At 39.6% G+C, this 17,320-nt stretch overlaps 1 protein-coding gene across 11 annotated transcripts in view; it reads right to left on the bottom strand.

The window, feature by feature from the left end:
- Positions 1 to 7,209: 7,209 nt before the first annotated feature.
- kcnh7 (potassium voltage-gated channel subfamily H member 7) overlaps positions 7,210 to 17,320 on the bottom strand; it is a 471,529-nt gene continuing 461,418 nt past the window's right edge. For all 11 annotated transcript variants that reach the window (XM_062968035.1, XM_062968072.1, XM_062968118.1 and 8 more), the window contains 2 exons: positions 11,071 to 11,260; positions 7,210 to 8,302 (listed from right to left, as the gene is read on the bottom strand). In XM_062968035.1, the coding sequence (XP_062824105.1) occupies positions 8,036 to 8,302; positions 11,071 to 11,260 (457 nt within the window). In that variant the 3' untranslated portion in view covers positions 7,210 to 8,035. The remainder of the gene's footprint in view (positions 8,303 to 11,070; positions 11,261 to 17,320) is intronic.

Below are 17,320 nucleotides of genomic sequence, written 5' to 3'. Positions count from 1 at the left end.
TGAGAATCAATGTACAGTTTGAGAGGGGGGGAAACCCTATAGTACAGCCCCACTGTAAGACCTTTTTATAACAAGAAAAGGTGTCACACGCTCCCAGTTTACGAAAAGAATCAGCAGTTATTCATGTTATGTGCATGTAAAATTTTGTATTTCTTAGATGGGTGATGTTACCTTAATGATTAAAAGGAAAGTTTTAACAAAAGCATGGAAAAGAATTAGCTTTACTGTGAGGGATGGTTTGATGGAATGTCAGTCTACATTCCTTGAGTATGGTGTGAAGTGCAGGGTGTATAGAAGAGATGGACTTAATTAGAAGTCGCTGTATCTCTGCAACCATGAACCACCCATGAATGAATCCCTTACCCCTTGAAAGGGCGAAGCATAGAGTTTCAAAAGATTACCAATAGATCCCTCTCCCAGCACACAAACAGCTTCTAGCCTCAGTAATTCACAAGAGGGCAAACCCACAACATAGGAACTTAATGGGATATTCTCCATTTGCATAGTTATTTTTTATTTGTTTCTGGCTCAAAATGGCTAGTAAAACTTGAGAAAGTTTTGTGTCACTGTAACATGCTGCTATTGTGAAATAAACAGCTTTGAAATTAGGTCCATTTTGAAACCCCCTGCACTTTAATGTACAATAATTACAGTACAGTAAATAATTAATGTACAGTAAAGAAAAAAAAACTGATAAATCTGTTCAGCATAATGTAGGAGCAGGACAACACATGATTAGCCAGGTAATTTGAATTCCATATCCATATGTACCTTTGCACTATATATAAAATTTAATCGCATGGCATTTGGAGATAAGCTATTTCATCAAATCCCCTTAGATCCCTGTAAACCAGTGGTTCTCAACCTGGGGTCCCCAGATGTTTTTGGCCTACAACTCCCAGAAATCCCAGCCAGTTTACTAGCTTTTAGGATTTCTGGGAGTTGAAGGCTAAAAACATCTGTGGGCTCCAGGTTGAGAACCACTGCTGTAAACTAATCTTTCTACTTTGAGAAAGGGTATGTAGAACAGTTGATTTACAAATCAGAAATATCATCCAATTGTGGATGCTCGACAGCAGACCAACTTGTGGCCCTCCAGCTGTTTTGGCCTCCAACTTCCAGAATTCCTGACCATTGAACAAGCTGGCTAGGGCTTCTGAGGGTTGGAGGCCCACTGCTCTACAAGCTATTTTCCATCATGGCTTCATGAAAATGCTCATACAAGTTGTGGGTCATTCTTCATAGAGTGCAAAGACCCATCCAGGTATTCAAAAAGGCCAAAAGCTGTGCCATGGAGGGAGTAGAGGGTATTAGTGCTTTTTGGGATCTTCCTTTTGCCACTCAGAGAAAGGGATGGTTCCTTTTTTTATACAAGTTAAGGTCCAGTACTCACTTTGACCCGTGGATAAGTCGATCAGTTTTTTGGGGCTGGTTTTATGACTTAACATTTCTTGAACTGTATATAGGGTAGTTTGAGGGACTAAAACAAGATGTGTATATTGATGTGTGTGCCTTGTTTTAGAGAGGAATTTTGTCCTTTGGATTCCTCTAAAGATGCTGTCTTGTTTTTTTTATAAAAATAATAATGGGGTGAATTGTGTGATGGGGAATGTCTAACTCCCTTATCCTTTTAAAAAAAATAAACCCCTCATTTCCCTCACGGTTTCATGCTTGTCTAATCTTGAGGGAAGGGGGCAATTCTTTCATCCCAGTTTCCAATGAAAGATCGAACACACGTTACTTCAAGAGTGTCTCATACACAGCCTTAAACCATATATGGTAACTAGTATGACTCAAGGAAAGTCTTCTAAGGACAAATTAAATAGATGTATCATGATTCTACTTGACATCTGTTAGTGGCACGAGTTTTTTGGCAGCTACAAAAAGGATGGACAAATTGGCCCTTATGATGATGAGAAACTCAATGAAAGCATCGTTTTTAGCTGTACAACTATGCAGGTTTCTGGTATGGGTGAAAGGCTGACTCCGTTTGATCATATCAGTGATTGAAAATCACATTTGATCAATTTTTAACTAGCTCTCTGGAATTGTCTCTTCAATTCGTTGCTTATTCAGAAATGTATATGCCACCCCTTTATTTCTGTAGTGGCAGCAAACACGAGCTTTGATTATTGAGGATGTCTTATGGTATGGCTTCCCTCACTTTTGTACATGGGATATGTGTGATCCTAGGACAAAGAGAAGGAATATCAGAGCAAGAGCATCATCTTCCAAAAAAAAAAACTTGGTGAAGCCTTCAAATGATCTGATTTGCAGTTTGTGTGTTGGTTATTGATTCAGCACTCATAAAATGCTCAGATTACTTTTAATACACTCCAGTTAACACCTTACCTGGATGAATATGTTTGGCTGTATTTCTCCTTCCTCTGCAGTAGAGCAGTGAAGCTGCTTTGAAAAACAGTTCAGAAATTGCAGTTGGTTCAAAGTAAGACCACAAAACTATCTGGAATGGGTTTTGATCACATTTTTATGTTTGTGTAAATAATAATGTAGTGGTCTGAGCACTGGGCTATGATTCTGGAGACCAGGTTCAAACTCCCCGCTCAGCTGTGGAAACACAGTGGGAATCTTGAGCAAGTCACACTCACTTAGCCTGAGAGGAGGCCAAAGGCAAAACCTCCCCCAAGAAATGCCCTTGAAAGGTTCCCAAGTCAGGAACAACAATCCTACTTATGGAATAGATTTCCCAGCAAAGTTCATTTTCTGCCATGCCTTTTGGTATTGATAAATATTTCTTCCTTTACTTAGGCCATTTAAATAATCTGTGTAGTTTCGGCCTGTTAGTATTAAAAACTATTTTAAAAAAAAAAAAAGATATGAAGTTATTTACAATATGACATAGCGGCATAATGTAACTAATAGTTTTAAACAGAACAAATAAACTCACCAGGCATTGCATATTATTTACCCTGTAAGAAAGATTTTCAGGGTTCTGTGTTTTTTGTTTGTTATGGTCAACACTACAATATGGATACATCCCATCGTTGGGCACTCCTCGCTATGGAGGTAGTTGATCGTGATCACAAGGCTGAGACCATCTGCAGCTATCTGGAAAACATGATGGAGTGGATGCGGTGCAGGCCAGAAAAAATGAGGAGGGGGTTCATGGTGACTGATGCTGGTAAAAATATGATCAAAGCGGTGGAAAATGCTGGGTTTTCGAATTTCACCTGCATGACCCACTTGCTTCACATCAAGGAAGGTTTAAAGAGCATCGAAGAGCAGCAGACCAGCACTGCAAACATCGCCCTGCTGATCGAGTGCTGTAGAAAGATCGTGGGCTACTTCCATAGGAGCACCAAGGCAGCCTGGGAGCTGAGAGAGAGACAACTTGGAAGGGCTCCCACAGCACAAGCTGCTCCAGGACGTCTCTACCCGGTGGAATTCAACCTATAAGATGCTGGCACGCATGATTGAGCAGCAGAAGGCGGTACACGGCATCTCCCTTTCCTTAGTTGCGCCTGTAAGCAAGCTTGTGCCAAGTAAGCAAGAGTGGGACACCATCTCCCAGCTGGTAGATGTCCTGAAGCCATTCAAAGATGCCACAGAGACCCTTTCAGAATCAAAAGCCCTTCTTAGCCAGGCGGTGCCCCTTGTCTTGGGGCTAAGGAGGCACCTTGAAATGCTTGGGGCCGGTCGAACACTGGACTCCCTGACTGGCCCGCTGACACCGCTGGTCCAGGAGGTGGTGAGGAGGTTGTCCTTTGCTGTACGGAAATGCCTAGAGCCACTTCTTACCAGCAAGGTCCATATGCTGGCGGCCTTGTGTGATCCACGGCTAAAGTACACCGTCTGCCCAAAAGACTACCGTATGGAAGGCCCAGCTAGTTAACCTTGTGAGGGAGGTCTTTGCTGCCAGAGTGGGGGAAACGGGCACAGTGGTACCTTCTATGCCCTTAGGGGTACCTTCTATGCCCTTAGGGTACCTTCTATGCCCTTAGGGGTACCTTCTATGCCCGTAGGGGTCCCTTCTATGCCCGTAGGGGTCCCTTCTATGCCCTTAGGGGTCCCTTCTATGCCCGTAGGGGTCCCTTCTATGCCCTTAGGGGTACCTGCTGATTTAGAACCTAATTTGGTCTTAAATATTTTTTAATGTTTGTTCATTGCATTTCACTTGAAGAACTCCTTTATTGGGTACATTGCAGGCAAATGTCAAAAACAAATACGGTAAGAAGCTTAAACACAAGGTCTGAGCTTCTTACCAGTCTGGAAGAGAAAGTATGCAAAATGCAAAAGAAGGGGGAAATTGTAGCCAAAGTTTTGATGTGTGTGTGTGTGTGTGTGTGTGTGTGTATATATATACATTTCATTAGTCCCGAACATTTCCTTAGAAGAGTTTCAGGCTGAAATAATGGGATAAAGATTAGAAGTACTACTATGTATCCTACAACAAATTGATATTGTCAGAAAATTGAAAGATAGGCAAGTGGTTGTCTTGGTGCACATAATACATACATTATATTAGTATAAAGCTTCTGGAGCATAATATTCAATATAACCCGAATATCAACACTGTAAACACAATATCCATTTACTGAACTCCAAAACGATTTTGTACTGGGTTGAATTCACACTATTTGTTTTGGCAGGCAATTCTTTGGTGATTATAAATGTGCCCCAACTGTAAAGCTGAGATTAACTATATGAAATACAACATTGGGTTTCACTTGTGGCACTTCTTAAGCCTTGTAACTCGATTTTACAGACTGGAGCACATTTACAAGTAACCACAGAAAAATAATGAGGAAAATGCGGTCACCTTACAGTGATTATTCATTGTCATAGTCATCCATCACATTCCTCCCTACTGCCATGTCAACATTAAGCAAAGTGCCACCTTTGAATGGCATACATTCCTTCAATCATAGTGAACTTTAAAACTTTGGCACAAGTACCGTTACTGAATAAACAATTCTAAATGTATTTTCAGTTTGCTTTATCAGAGGAACTTAAAAGATACTCTTCACTAAAAATTCACATATTTTGATCTGAAAGAGCTTCAGTTTGAATCTGTAGAAAAGTTGGAAAGAACAATTCCTAATCACATATGATAGTTAAGATAGTTATATTATCTGTTCGGTGATAATGAAACTATATTGACCATGCAAGTTTTTAATCTCATTTTTGCATTTTGTAAAAACCAGCTGCAATTTCTGACATAAAGCCTTTCTTTTCATTCAGTGATGCACATTTTAAATCAAACACAACTTTTGAAGCAAGCATAATATTTTAATAAAATTTGCAAAATATGCATATGCAGTATGCACAGTATGAATTTTTGAAGTTCTAGATCAGTTTGGTTGCCAGTTTACTTTGTTTGAAATAAAGTATACTAATGTATTTAAAAGTTTGCACACAAACCCTTAATGACACAAATGTGTGCATATGAGTATATACTGTACATATAGGATCCTTATCCCCAGCTTTTCGACAACCCACTCTTTCAACTGATTTGAATTATACCCTGTTGGTTTATTTGATGAATGGTCCATTTCTCCAAGTTTACATTTCTGCAACCATACATTACTTTCGCCCTCTCTCAATCAACTTGGTTCCATCTTCTTTACAGTAAATACTATAGAAGTTGTTTGTGATGTTTCTGTCTTATACAGTATTTGTATTTATAATGACTTTCCACTGCATGCCAAGGTCTTTAAGACTGAATATCAGCTTTAAGACTGGGTTCTTCATTTTAACCATTTCCCCTTTTTGACAGTTCCTAACTCATCGAAAAAGTAGGATATGCCTATACATGCATACACATTCATACAGGTATGGAGATATATGTACAGTAGAGTTTCACTTATCCAAGCCTTGATTATCCAAGTTTCTGGATTATCCAAGCCATTTTTGTAGTCAATGTTTTCAATATATCATGATATTTTGGTGCTAAATTCATAAATACAGTAATTACAACATAACATTACTGCGTATTGAACTACTTTTTTGGTCAAATTTGTTGTATAACATCATGTTTTGGCGCTTAATTCGTAAAATCATAACCTAATTTGATGTTTAATAGGCTTTTCCTTAATCCCTCCTTATTATCCAAGATATTTGCTTATCCAAGCTTCTGCCGGCCCGTTTAGCTTGGATAAGTGAGACTCTACCGTATATAGATACACACACACACACACATTCCCATTGTATAGCTTTGTATTTCACACATTCTACCATTTTTCTAATCAATGCCAAATAATAACTGAATGCTAAAGAAATATCCACAAAAAGTTCTGAAGTTTTTTTTTCCCCCCCTGGAAGGGCAGAATTTTGGTGGGCCAGTCAGTGTATAGCTTTGATTCATTTGGTGAACAGGGAACCTTTAAAACAAATACATACCATTAATGTGATCCATCCTGGTGTGGATATAATATATTCGTATGAAGGAATGCCCTTGGGACTCAAGAGACATGTTTTCACCGCCATCACTGTTCTGGCATATACGTATGCATGGCATTGGTCCCTTATTGAGCTCTGAGCTCAAGTAATGTACACCAGGCCAAGAGAGAGTACTGGATGGATGGATTGGATGCATACATACATAACACTTGGTTGTAGTCGTAACCTAGCTCAGTGTGAATTCATGTGCTTATATTTGGCTGTGTGCTAAGAAAAGAAGCCCTATGGTGACCTCCAAAAGCAGAGTTCTATTGCAAGCTTGGGGTGACTTATTTTCACCCATGTTAGTACGCCATTGTGCACTATCCATAGAAGGAGCTACATTTCCCAGACTGGTTGTTCCTATAAGAATAGCAATAGAGTCCTCCTAAGGGCATTCTGAAATCTATGCCAACCCAGACTTGTTTTTTTTTTTTACACACACACACACACACACACACACACACACACATATACCCACATATACATACATACAGGCATGTGGCAGTGGCAAGAAAACCTCTCACTACGGTCTAGATGACCCTTCCCATTTACCCTGCAATTGTTTTCTGTTATGATCTCCAATCAGTGATTGAAGACAAAAAACTGCTTAAAGCCCAAGGAGCTATTGCATGGAACTGAAGATGAGATGAGAAATCTAACTACAACATGACAAGGCGTTGGACTGGATGGCCCTTGTGGTCTCATCCTTTGTAATTCTGTTATTCTAACTAGAAGAAAGATATTTTGATTATACAGCACTCATTTTATGGTTTGTCTTGAAGAAAAAAACCCACAAAGTCATTGTCATCATGTAGAAATTATATTTATTGCATTTGATTATGCGGAGTGTCTGACAGCTAACTGCCTTTGTAGGGCAGAAGCACAAAGCTATGGTGAGGTTTCAATAAAGAATTATTTTTTTTAAAAAAAATCAAATGATTCAGCCAATGTGGATGCAAGTCATTGATGATGTTTTCAATTGCACAGCCCAGTTGTTCCAGCTCGTCCCACCACCCCCTCCCAGCAATCAATGGTGTTAATGGAGTTTTACATGAATGATTTCCAGACCCAGAAGACTTAACTTCTATACTATTGGTCAGAATGACTGTGTGGGCTGTAAAAAATCCAATGTCAGAAGGAAAGCTGGATGAAAGGTTTACTTGAACGGCAAAGTAGCTGGATGTGTGTGTTACCCAAACAAGTCATTTCCACGTGGCCCATCTATATTTTCGAAGGCATATCCGCAATAAAATAGGATTTCATCGAAAACAGTAAATAGTAGTTTCCATGCAACAGAACTGTAATCATTTCCAAACATGCAGGTGCTTTAAAAAAATTAAAAAATATAAGGTGCCTTGAGAATGCTGGCAGTTTTATATTTGGAACATACAGTCTGTTTCTTTCTTTATATATATATATATATATATATTTATATATTTACACTGTTAGTGGTTAACTTTATACCTTACAAGCTACAAAGTTAGGAAAATATACAGTACTTTTGCATATAACGGTATATCCTTGTAGCCCCTGAGTCAAGTATATAGAATTTAAATAGAAAACAAAAAAGGAGAAAAAAAGCCCCAGCCATTAAAAGCACTTACATTTTAGGCGATGTAAGAGTACAAAAGGGTTATTTCCCAGGAAGACCAGGATCTGAAACATGCCTATGGAGACCCAAGATTCCTACAGTGCTTAGGGAAGAATCAGGCAAGGATGGGTGCCTAATCGGGTGGAGGTAAGTCTTACAATGCCGTGGGGGTAGCTCTAAAGACTGGTCATGCTCTTGTTCCAAAAATGACGTCAGGTTGTCTTCTGAGGCTGTGTTGAGATGCACTCCGCTTGAGAGGGATTCTTTGGATTTCAGTTTTGATTTTTCAATGTCTAGTAATTCAGAACACTGAGAAAAAGAAACAAAATCATCATTTCAAAGGTTGCCTTTCTACCACGAAATTACAAGGGAAATCATGGGAGGTGGGGCTTCCATATTGTTATGAGCACAATGGCAGCTGGGCATAATATGTAAGTCTTTGCTCCTTCCAGCTTCAGAGGCAATGTGGCCTCTGAAGCACCAGTCACAATAATAATAATAATAATAATAATAATAATAATAATAATAATAATAATAATAATAATAATAATACCAGTACAAGAAAACCGCACTACAAACTAGAGCTCACAGCTGGCACAACAAAACATTGCATGGAAAGTTCCTTGACAAAATTGAAGGAAAAGTTGATAAGGAGAAGACCTGGCTATGGCTCACAAATGGGACACTGGAGAAAGAGACAGAAGGCCTGGTCCTTGCAGCCATCAGAACAAATGCAATTAAGGCCACGATCGAAAAATCAGCTGATGACCCAAAATGCAGACTGTGCAAGGAAACCGACGAAACCATTGATCATATCCTCAGCTGCTGTAAGAAAATTGCACAGACAGACTACAAACAGAGGCACAACTATGTGGCCCAAATGATTCATTGGAACTTATGCCTCAAGTACCACCTCTCAGCAGAAAAGAACTGGTGGGATCACAAACCTGCAAAAATATTGGAAAATGAGCACGCAAAGATACTGTGGGACTTCCGAATCCAGACTGACAAAGTTCTGGAACACAACACACCAGACATCACAGTTGTGGAAAAGAAAAAGGTTTGGATCATTGATGTCGCCATCCCAGGTGACAGCCGCATTGACGAAAAACAACAGGAAAAACTCAGCCGCTATCAGGACCTCAAGATTGAACTTCAAAGACTCTGGCAGAAACCGGTGCAGGTGGTCTCCTGACGTTTCATCCACACTATGGCAGGTATCCTCGGAGGTTATGAGGATATACCTCACAACCTTTGAGGATGCCTGCCATAGATGTGAGTGAAACGTCAGGAAAGAATGATTCTGGAACATGGCCATACAGCCCGGAATATGCACAACAACCCATATTGAAAATAACACTGAAATAAAATCTTTTTAAAAATGTAAATACTGCTTAAGAACTTCTAACTGCAATCTAAAAACATTCCTTAAATGTATATACAGTAGAGTCTCACTTATCCAACATAAACGGGCCGGCAGAATGTTGGATAAGCAAATATGTTGGATAATAAGGAGGGATTAAGGAAAAGCCTATTAAACATCAAATTAGGTTATGATTTTACAAATTAAGCACCAAAACATTATGTTATACAACAAATTTGACAGTAGTTCAATATGCAGTAATGCTATGTAGTAATTACTGTATTTATGAATTTAGCACCAAAATATCACGATATCTTGAAAACATTGACTGTAAAAATGCATTGGTTACTCCAGAATGTTGGATAAGCGAGTGTTGGATAAGTGAGACTCTACTGTATTTAAGATAATGTAAACAGAAAGAGTGGTATCAAGCATGAAAGGCTATGCAAGAACAACAACACTTTAGCTGTCCACCAGCAGCTCAAAACAGATGGAGCCAGCTTAACTTGTTTTTCCATGGAGTTTCACAATTGTGATGTTGCTACAGGGAAAGCCCTCTGATATGCTCACATAAGATTAGCCTGGCCAGGGATTAGGAGCCACCACAGGGCCTCTGCTGAAGATCTCAAATTTCATGCAGACTTATATGGGAGGAAATGGTCTTTGAAATACCTTGGCTTCAAGGCATTTATGATACTGCAGCACTTTGAATTGATCCTGGAAGCAACTTGGAAACCAGTGCACTTCTTCTAAGGCCAGTGTTACGTTGTCTCTAAAATGCACACTTGATGCCAGCCAGGCTGTTGCATTTTGCACTAGCTGCAGCTTCCAAACACTTATCAAAAGTTTTGAAGCACATTGCAATAGTCTAAGGTAGATAAGGTATGAACCACTGGGGCCAGGTCTGCCCTCGCCAAGACTACTCCTGGGTCAAAGCACCCCCAAACTATGAATTGGATCTTTCAGAAAGAGTGTGACTCCATTCAATAAAATCTATAATGGGAACATCTGGTTAGCTTTCCTCCTAAACAATTGTACTTCTCGTATTATACAGATGCATCTGAGAAATTATACTCTTGTCCACAAAAGGATGTAGCTTAACAAACCACAGGAAAGCATTTGTATATTTTAGGGGAGAACATTGGGTCAAATATATTCCTCCTGCATCTCCCAGATAGCCACACACCTTCTGTATAATACCATCATTTCATGATTTCATCCCTCTTGGTATTTCCATCTCTATTGTTGAAATGCCCCTGGTGGCACAGTGTGTTAAAGCGCTGAGCTGCTAAACTTGTGGACCAAAAGGTCCCAGGTTCAAATCCCGGGAGCGGAATGAGCGCCAGCTATTAGCCCCAGCTCCTGCCAACCTAGCAGTTCGAAAACATGCAAACGTGAGTAGATCAATAGGTACTGCTCCGGCGGGAAGGTAACGGCACTCCATGCAGTCATGCCGACCACATGACCTTGGAGGTGTCTATGGACAATGCAGGTTCTTCAGCTTAGAAATGGAGATGAGCACCAACCCCCAGAGTCGGTCACGACTGGACAATGTCAGGGGAAAACCTTTACCTTTACCTAAGCCAATTACAGGCTGTAATTGTTTCAGATTCAAGGATGACATGGAATGTGGCCCCTGAGAACTTCTCCAAAACTGAAATTGACCCTTGGACTGGAAGAGATTTTCCACCTTTAGGATACCTGGTATGCCTACCTGTGAAGGGCTGAAGCTTCTGTCTGTTTTAATGGATGCTACAGGATGAAGATTTTGTACGATCCGGACAGCTGGCCTGTTATAATCTGCATTTGCGGTCACCACGCTGTAAGCTGGTGGAATGAGTGCTGTTTGTCTCTGCAGTAGTTGCAGGATGGTTTGAATGTCAGACGTCATTTGGGATTCAAGCCTGGAAAGGTAACAAAAAATCAATACACGTGTTGGCAGGAGTAATACGGTTTGACAAGACCGAGGAAGTTGTAACCTGCAATAATATCACTTAACAGGAATATCTACAACACTGGCTGTGTCTGAATAAAGTGGTAAGGTCAGATTTGAGGGAATTCTGACTTAGCAAGAACAAGCTATACATATGTTGTTACATGTGGCCTATTCACTCTTTCTTGGATTCTCCCATGGCTCATGTGCTCCAACACAGAAAATGTTTCTTTCATGTGTTTTGTAACCTGGATGAGAGATTCTGGCTTGTTGTGTGTTTAAGTAGTCAGAATAATACCCTTGCATCTGTTCTTGGATTTCAGCAAGCCTGGACTCCAGCTCTGAACAATTGTTTCAGTGGCAGCATCCAAACAGATAAAAGAAGAAACTTTATGTACTTATTGGTGGCTGTATTTCATTCTTTAAACAGTTTTTTTTGTTATCCTGTTTTATTGATGGGCCTTATTCTGGGACTGCACAACCTAACAATGGCAAAAATTTCTGGACTCAATGAAAATCTCCTCTAGCTGGCTCTCTTGTAATTAGCCTTCAGGACAGCTATAAAGATGTTGCTGTTTCTTCCATTGTTTGGTTTGTGTCTCTATCCATATATCCCGGTGGCACAGTGCATTAAAGTGCTGAGCTGCTGAACTTGCGGACCGAAAGGTCCCAGGTTCAAACCCCGTGAGCGGCGTGAGCAGCTGCTGTTAGCTCCAGCTCCTGCCAACCTAGCAGTTCGAAAACATGCAAATGTGAGTAGATCAATAGGTACCACTCCAGTGGGAAGGTAACGGTGCTCCATGCAGTCAAGCCGGCCACATGAACTTGGAGGTGTCTATGGACAATGCCGGCTCTTCGGCTTAGTAATGGAGATGAACACCAACCCCCAGAGTCGGTCACGACTGGACTTAATGTCAGGGGAAAACCTTTACCTTTACCCATCCGTATTATTGCAACTTTTACTATTATTTCATGCTTTTGTTATTTCGATTATATTTTCTTGCTTTTGAATTATTACAGGCTGTTCTTACATTTTGATTACAATTTCATGTTTTCTAATTAGTGCAAGCTAGATATCAACAATAGGATAATTTATAAATGAATTAATGATGTGAAGGTGGTTTGATTTCCAAACGCTTCAGACAGGGGCAATGGTGCTTGGTGGCTTCTGTATCGAAGTACAGTGAATCTCCTGTCAGTTTTATTCCAAGCTGCTCAAAGTCTTGAGCTTTCCCCCCCAAAAAATAGATTCTGTACTTTGTTTAGATCCTTTTAAGTTTGAAGAGCCTAGATTAGATTTAACACATTATTGAAGGCAGGACCATAGCCAGAAAAATGGCTTGAAACTTCTTTTTTTAGCAAATCATGAAGAGTAGTTTCATAACACAAAATAATTTAGAAATCAGGCTCCACCGATAAACTTCAGTGGACACTCAAGACAGATAAACTTCAGTGGACACTCATGGGGATTTGGTTAATCAGTTAAAATCCATGAGTAAACTAGGTTTTTTAAAAACCTGAAAAATTTGGGTGGGGGTTGAACCCCTAACCCCCCCTTGGCTACAACCCTGATTGAAGGGATTTTGGCAGGTTCAACCAAGCTTTGAATACACTCCCATTGGCAAGTTAGTTGACTACCATTTAAAGGAAAGCCTAGATTATTACCAAGAGGCCTGTCACCAGAAGGTTGGCCACCTAATGATGAATTTATCGTAAGAATTATTAAGCCACTGAGATTGTGGAAGAGTTAAGATCTGTATTGATGGAAACAATTACCTGCCCCAATGTATTCTAAGTAAATAAAGCATTATATTCGTTCACGGAAACAGTTGTGTGGCCTCTGTTGACTATTAAATTAGGACAAAGACTAACAATGGCCCCAATGTATTCTAAGTAAATAAAGCATTATATTCGTTCACGGAAACAGTTGTGTGGCCTCTGTTGACTCTATTAAATTAGGACAAAGACTAACAATGTAAAATAATTCACCTATTTTGGCCTAAAGCTTTCAACCCCTGACCTTTGGACATTGACCACAAAAGCTCAATCCAAAATAGCAGAAAAGCACCAGTTTCTTGTGAGAGACAAACTGGTGTAATGGTTTGAGTGTTGGACTATAACTCTGGGGACCAGGGTGTGAATCTCCGCTTGGCTATGAAAACTCACTGGGACACACAACTGGCTTGGAGGAATGGGAGAAGATATGGAACACTAAATTGAAATATACTTACTCATATGACTTAAGAGAGAATTGGTTTAAAATGATGTACCAATGGTATATCACCCCAAGCAAAATATCTAAATGCAATAAAAATTTGAATGCTAAATACTGGAAATGTAAAAAGAAAATAGGCATATTTTTCCACATGTGGTGGAGCTGCAAATTGGCAAAAAACTATTGGAGAGAAATACATGAAATAATCCAGAAGATCTTACAGATAAACATGCAAATGTAACCCGAATATTTCTTATTGGGGATTATTGACATAGAGTTAGAAAGAAACAAAGACATCCTATTTAACTATCTAACAACTGTAGCCAGAATTATATACGCAAGACATTGGAGGAAAAAAGTAAGCCCAACTCAGAAGGAATGGCTAATAAAAATAATAGAATCAATGAGTATGGACAGATTGACACAACAACTAGCAAAAGGACAAAATAAACCTAAAAAGCTGATGGACTGGACCTTACTGATAGACTACATGAAACAAGAAAAATTGAGAATATTAATATAAAACAAAAGGAATAATGAACCAATCTACCCTGAATGGTTTTTGCACTTTTTACCTATGTCAACTTGATATAGACACAGGGTCTCTTCCCATCCCAATTTGCACTTCCAAGAATTTGCAGCACTTTATCAGTTACCTCGTGTTTACAATATTTATATGGTGCACCTTACCCAGTCTACTTTTACAACCTCTCTGTTTTAATCCATGTTTTTATTAGTTCTTGTCATTTGTTTTTATTGGCTAATGTTTAAATTTTTATAATTGTGCATGTTTTTTTTCTATTGTTGTGTTTTATATTGCTGTTGTTTTTATTCGGGCTTGGCCCCATGTAAGCCACCCTGAGTCCCCTTTGGGGAGATAGAGGCGAAGTATAAAAATAAAGTTGTTGTTATTATTATTATTATTATTATTATTATTATTATTATTATTATTATTATTATGTGGATGAATGGCTCAAGTATTTTGTATTGTTTTAAATCTGTATTTAACTGCTTATGTTTTTATTCTTTTGTATTATTGTGTATTGGCATCGAATTTTGCCAGTTTTGTAAGTCGCCCTGAGTCCCTTCGGGTGAGAAGGGCGGGATAGAAATGATGGAAATAAATAAATAAATAATAAATAAATACCCTGAGGACTACAAAAAATCCAAGTTCTTCCAATCATGAAATAAAGTTGATACATAGACAACAAAACACAATGAAGAGGATTGAAAGTCAACACACACCCTTTTTTCTTCTGATTTTTTCTTGTTTTTTGTTTGCTTTTTATCATATTACTATTACTATTATTATTACCTTTTCCCTCTCTTGCTCTTCCCTTTCTCTTCTCTCCGTTCCCTTGAACCCTCTACTGCTCGAGTCTTGCCCATTCCCTTATCCGCCTCTTTATTTTACTGTAAAATTTTCAATAAAATTATTTTTTTTAAACTAATTGGGTGACAGAGAGAGTCACATATTCTCAGCCACGGAAAATCCTGTCAAAGGTTCACCTTTGGAAACATTTGAATTGGAAACATTTTGAAGGCACACAACAACAAACCAGTTGGCCTATCCAACACAGAGCTTTTAATTGGCTACTACGTTGCTAATAATTTCTTGAAGGTTTATTAATAAAAAGGGGAGCAGAGTTTGCTGTATGATTCCCACGACCTGCTACCTTGTAACATATGCGATCCTGGAATATATTACCTTCCAGTCGAAATTAGGCCACTGCTATTTGAGTTTTATTGCCTCATTGAACGCAAAAAAAGGGGTTGACCCTTATATTGGCTTTAAATTGCTTGTTAAAATGTGCAGTCGACATGCCCAGGAGCACTCAGTGACTAATACAGACTGAATTTGTCAATTCACGATTAAATTGCCCATTTGTCATGACAAAAGTGATGACAGTAATGGAATCCTGGGGAAATGATTCTTAAAAAACCTTACATGCCTGAACAAAAGCCAATTTCCAATTAGATGCGGCTTTGCCTATTTGCAAACCCTTTTGATGCCTGGTTACAAGATTTCTTTCCCTTCTTGATGCAAAGGAATGTGGATTTGCAAGATACTTCAGAAGCAGCAATATAACTTTCTTCTATTCCAGACTTGTTTGTGACATGTTTTTGGAAGGAGGGGGACAGGTCCAGTGGTTCTCAACCTGGGGTCCCCAAATGTGTTTGGCCTTCAACTCCCGGAAATCCTAGCAGCTGGTAAACTGGTTGGGATTTCTGGGAGTTGTAGGTCAAAACATCTGGGGACCCCTGGTTGAGAACCACTGGTAGACCATTAAATCAGCTAGGTATCTTATTCTTTGGTCCTTCTCCTATTGACAAACTAACATCTATGACATGCCAAACTGACAGACTCCCTTGGTGTGCCCAAACATAACTATTCCAAACATTTCATCCACTCAAATCCCAGGCCACCAAGGTGGGATGTTCATTCAAAATAAAAATCATAGCATGACAATGGGCTTTCAATCAGAAAAAGAATCATGGAAACTAAATTTCTTTTTTTGAAAAAAAAAAGCATTGTTGATTAGAGTAATTCAGCTACATAACCAAATATTTTTGCAGAAGAAACATTTAACAACAGTCTCTTGCCAGCTTGATGATATTAAAAACTTTTTCCTGCCATCTCCTGAAACACCATATGGAGGGTTACCAAAGTTTTCTTGTTTGTACGCCAAATTTACTGAAATATTTGCACTATAATGATGAAAACTGGCCATTCCCCTTGCCTACCCTTTTCCTGGCTGTGGAATAGACATTTTCTTGACCTGTCCATAACATCAGGATTCTAGATATCAGGGGAGAACCCCTGATTGAGAAGCTACTTTTTCTAAAAGCCCCTGATCCTGTTTCATCTTGGAAAGTAAGTAAGGTCAGCCCTGCTCAGCATTTAGATGGGAGACCACCAAAATACCAAATATTGCAGGTTATATTTCAGAGAAATGATGTGGCAAAACTTTCTCTTGAGTTTTCCTTGCCTAAGGAAACCCTATTCATGGTGCCACCCATGAAGACTTGACCCATTTAAGGTGGAATCAGGTGTCAAGCAGGGATGTGTTATTGCCCCCACCTTATTTTCCATCTCCATCACTATGATACTTCACCTTGTTGATGGGAAGCTTCCCACCGGAGTGGAAATCATGTATCGGACAGATGGCAAGCTATTTAATCTCAGCAGACTGAAAGCCCAAACCAAGGTCACCACAACATCTATTATAGAACTCCAATATGCCAATGACAATGTAGTCTGTGCACATTCAGACGACCTACAAGCCACTCTAAACACCTTTGCAGAAGCATACGAGAAGCTCGGCCTCTCATTGAACATCGAGAAAACCAAAGTGCTCTTCCAACAGGCACCAGCTAATCCCTCTGCAATGCCAGGAATAAAGCTTAATGGTGTCACATTAGAAAACGTTGACCATTTCCTCTACCTTGGCAGCCACCTCTCCACAAGAGTCAACATCGACACTGAAATACAACACCGACTGAGCTCTGTGAGTGCAGTATTTTTCAAAATGAAGAAGAGAGTGTTTGATGATCGGGACATCCATAGAGATACCAAGGTGCTTGTTTATAAAGCCCTTGTCCTCCCAACCCTGCTCTACGCCTGCGAAACATGGACGGTCTACAGATGTCACACTCAACTCCTGGAGAGTTTCCATCAGCGTTGCCTCAGAAAAATCCTGCAAATCTCTTGGGAAGACAGGCGGACAAATGTCAGCGTGCTGGAAGAAGCAAAGACCACCAGCATTGAAGCGATGCTCCTACGCCATCAACTCTGCTAGACGTTGTCCGAATGCC

This window comes from Anolis carolinensis, chromosome 1 (genome assembly GCF_035594765.1).
Source record: "Anolis carolinensis isolate JA03-04 chromosome 1, rAnoCar3.1.pri, whole genome shotgun sequence".
Classification (NCBI taxonomy): Eukaryota; Metazoa; Chordata; class Lepidosauria; order Squamata; family Dactyloidae; genus Anolis; species Anolis carolinensis.
The sequence above is the reverse complement of the archived record's forward strand: the minus strand, read 5'-3'. Positions and strand labels throughout refer to the sequence as shown.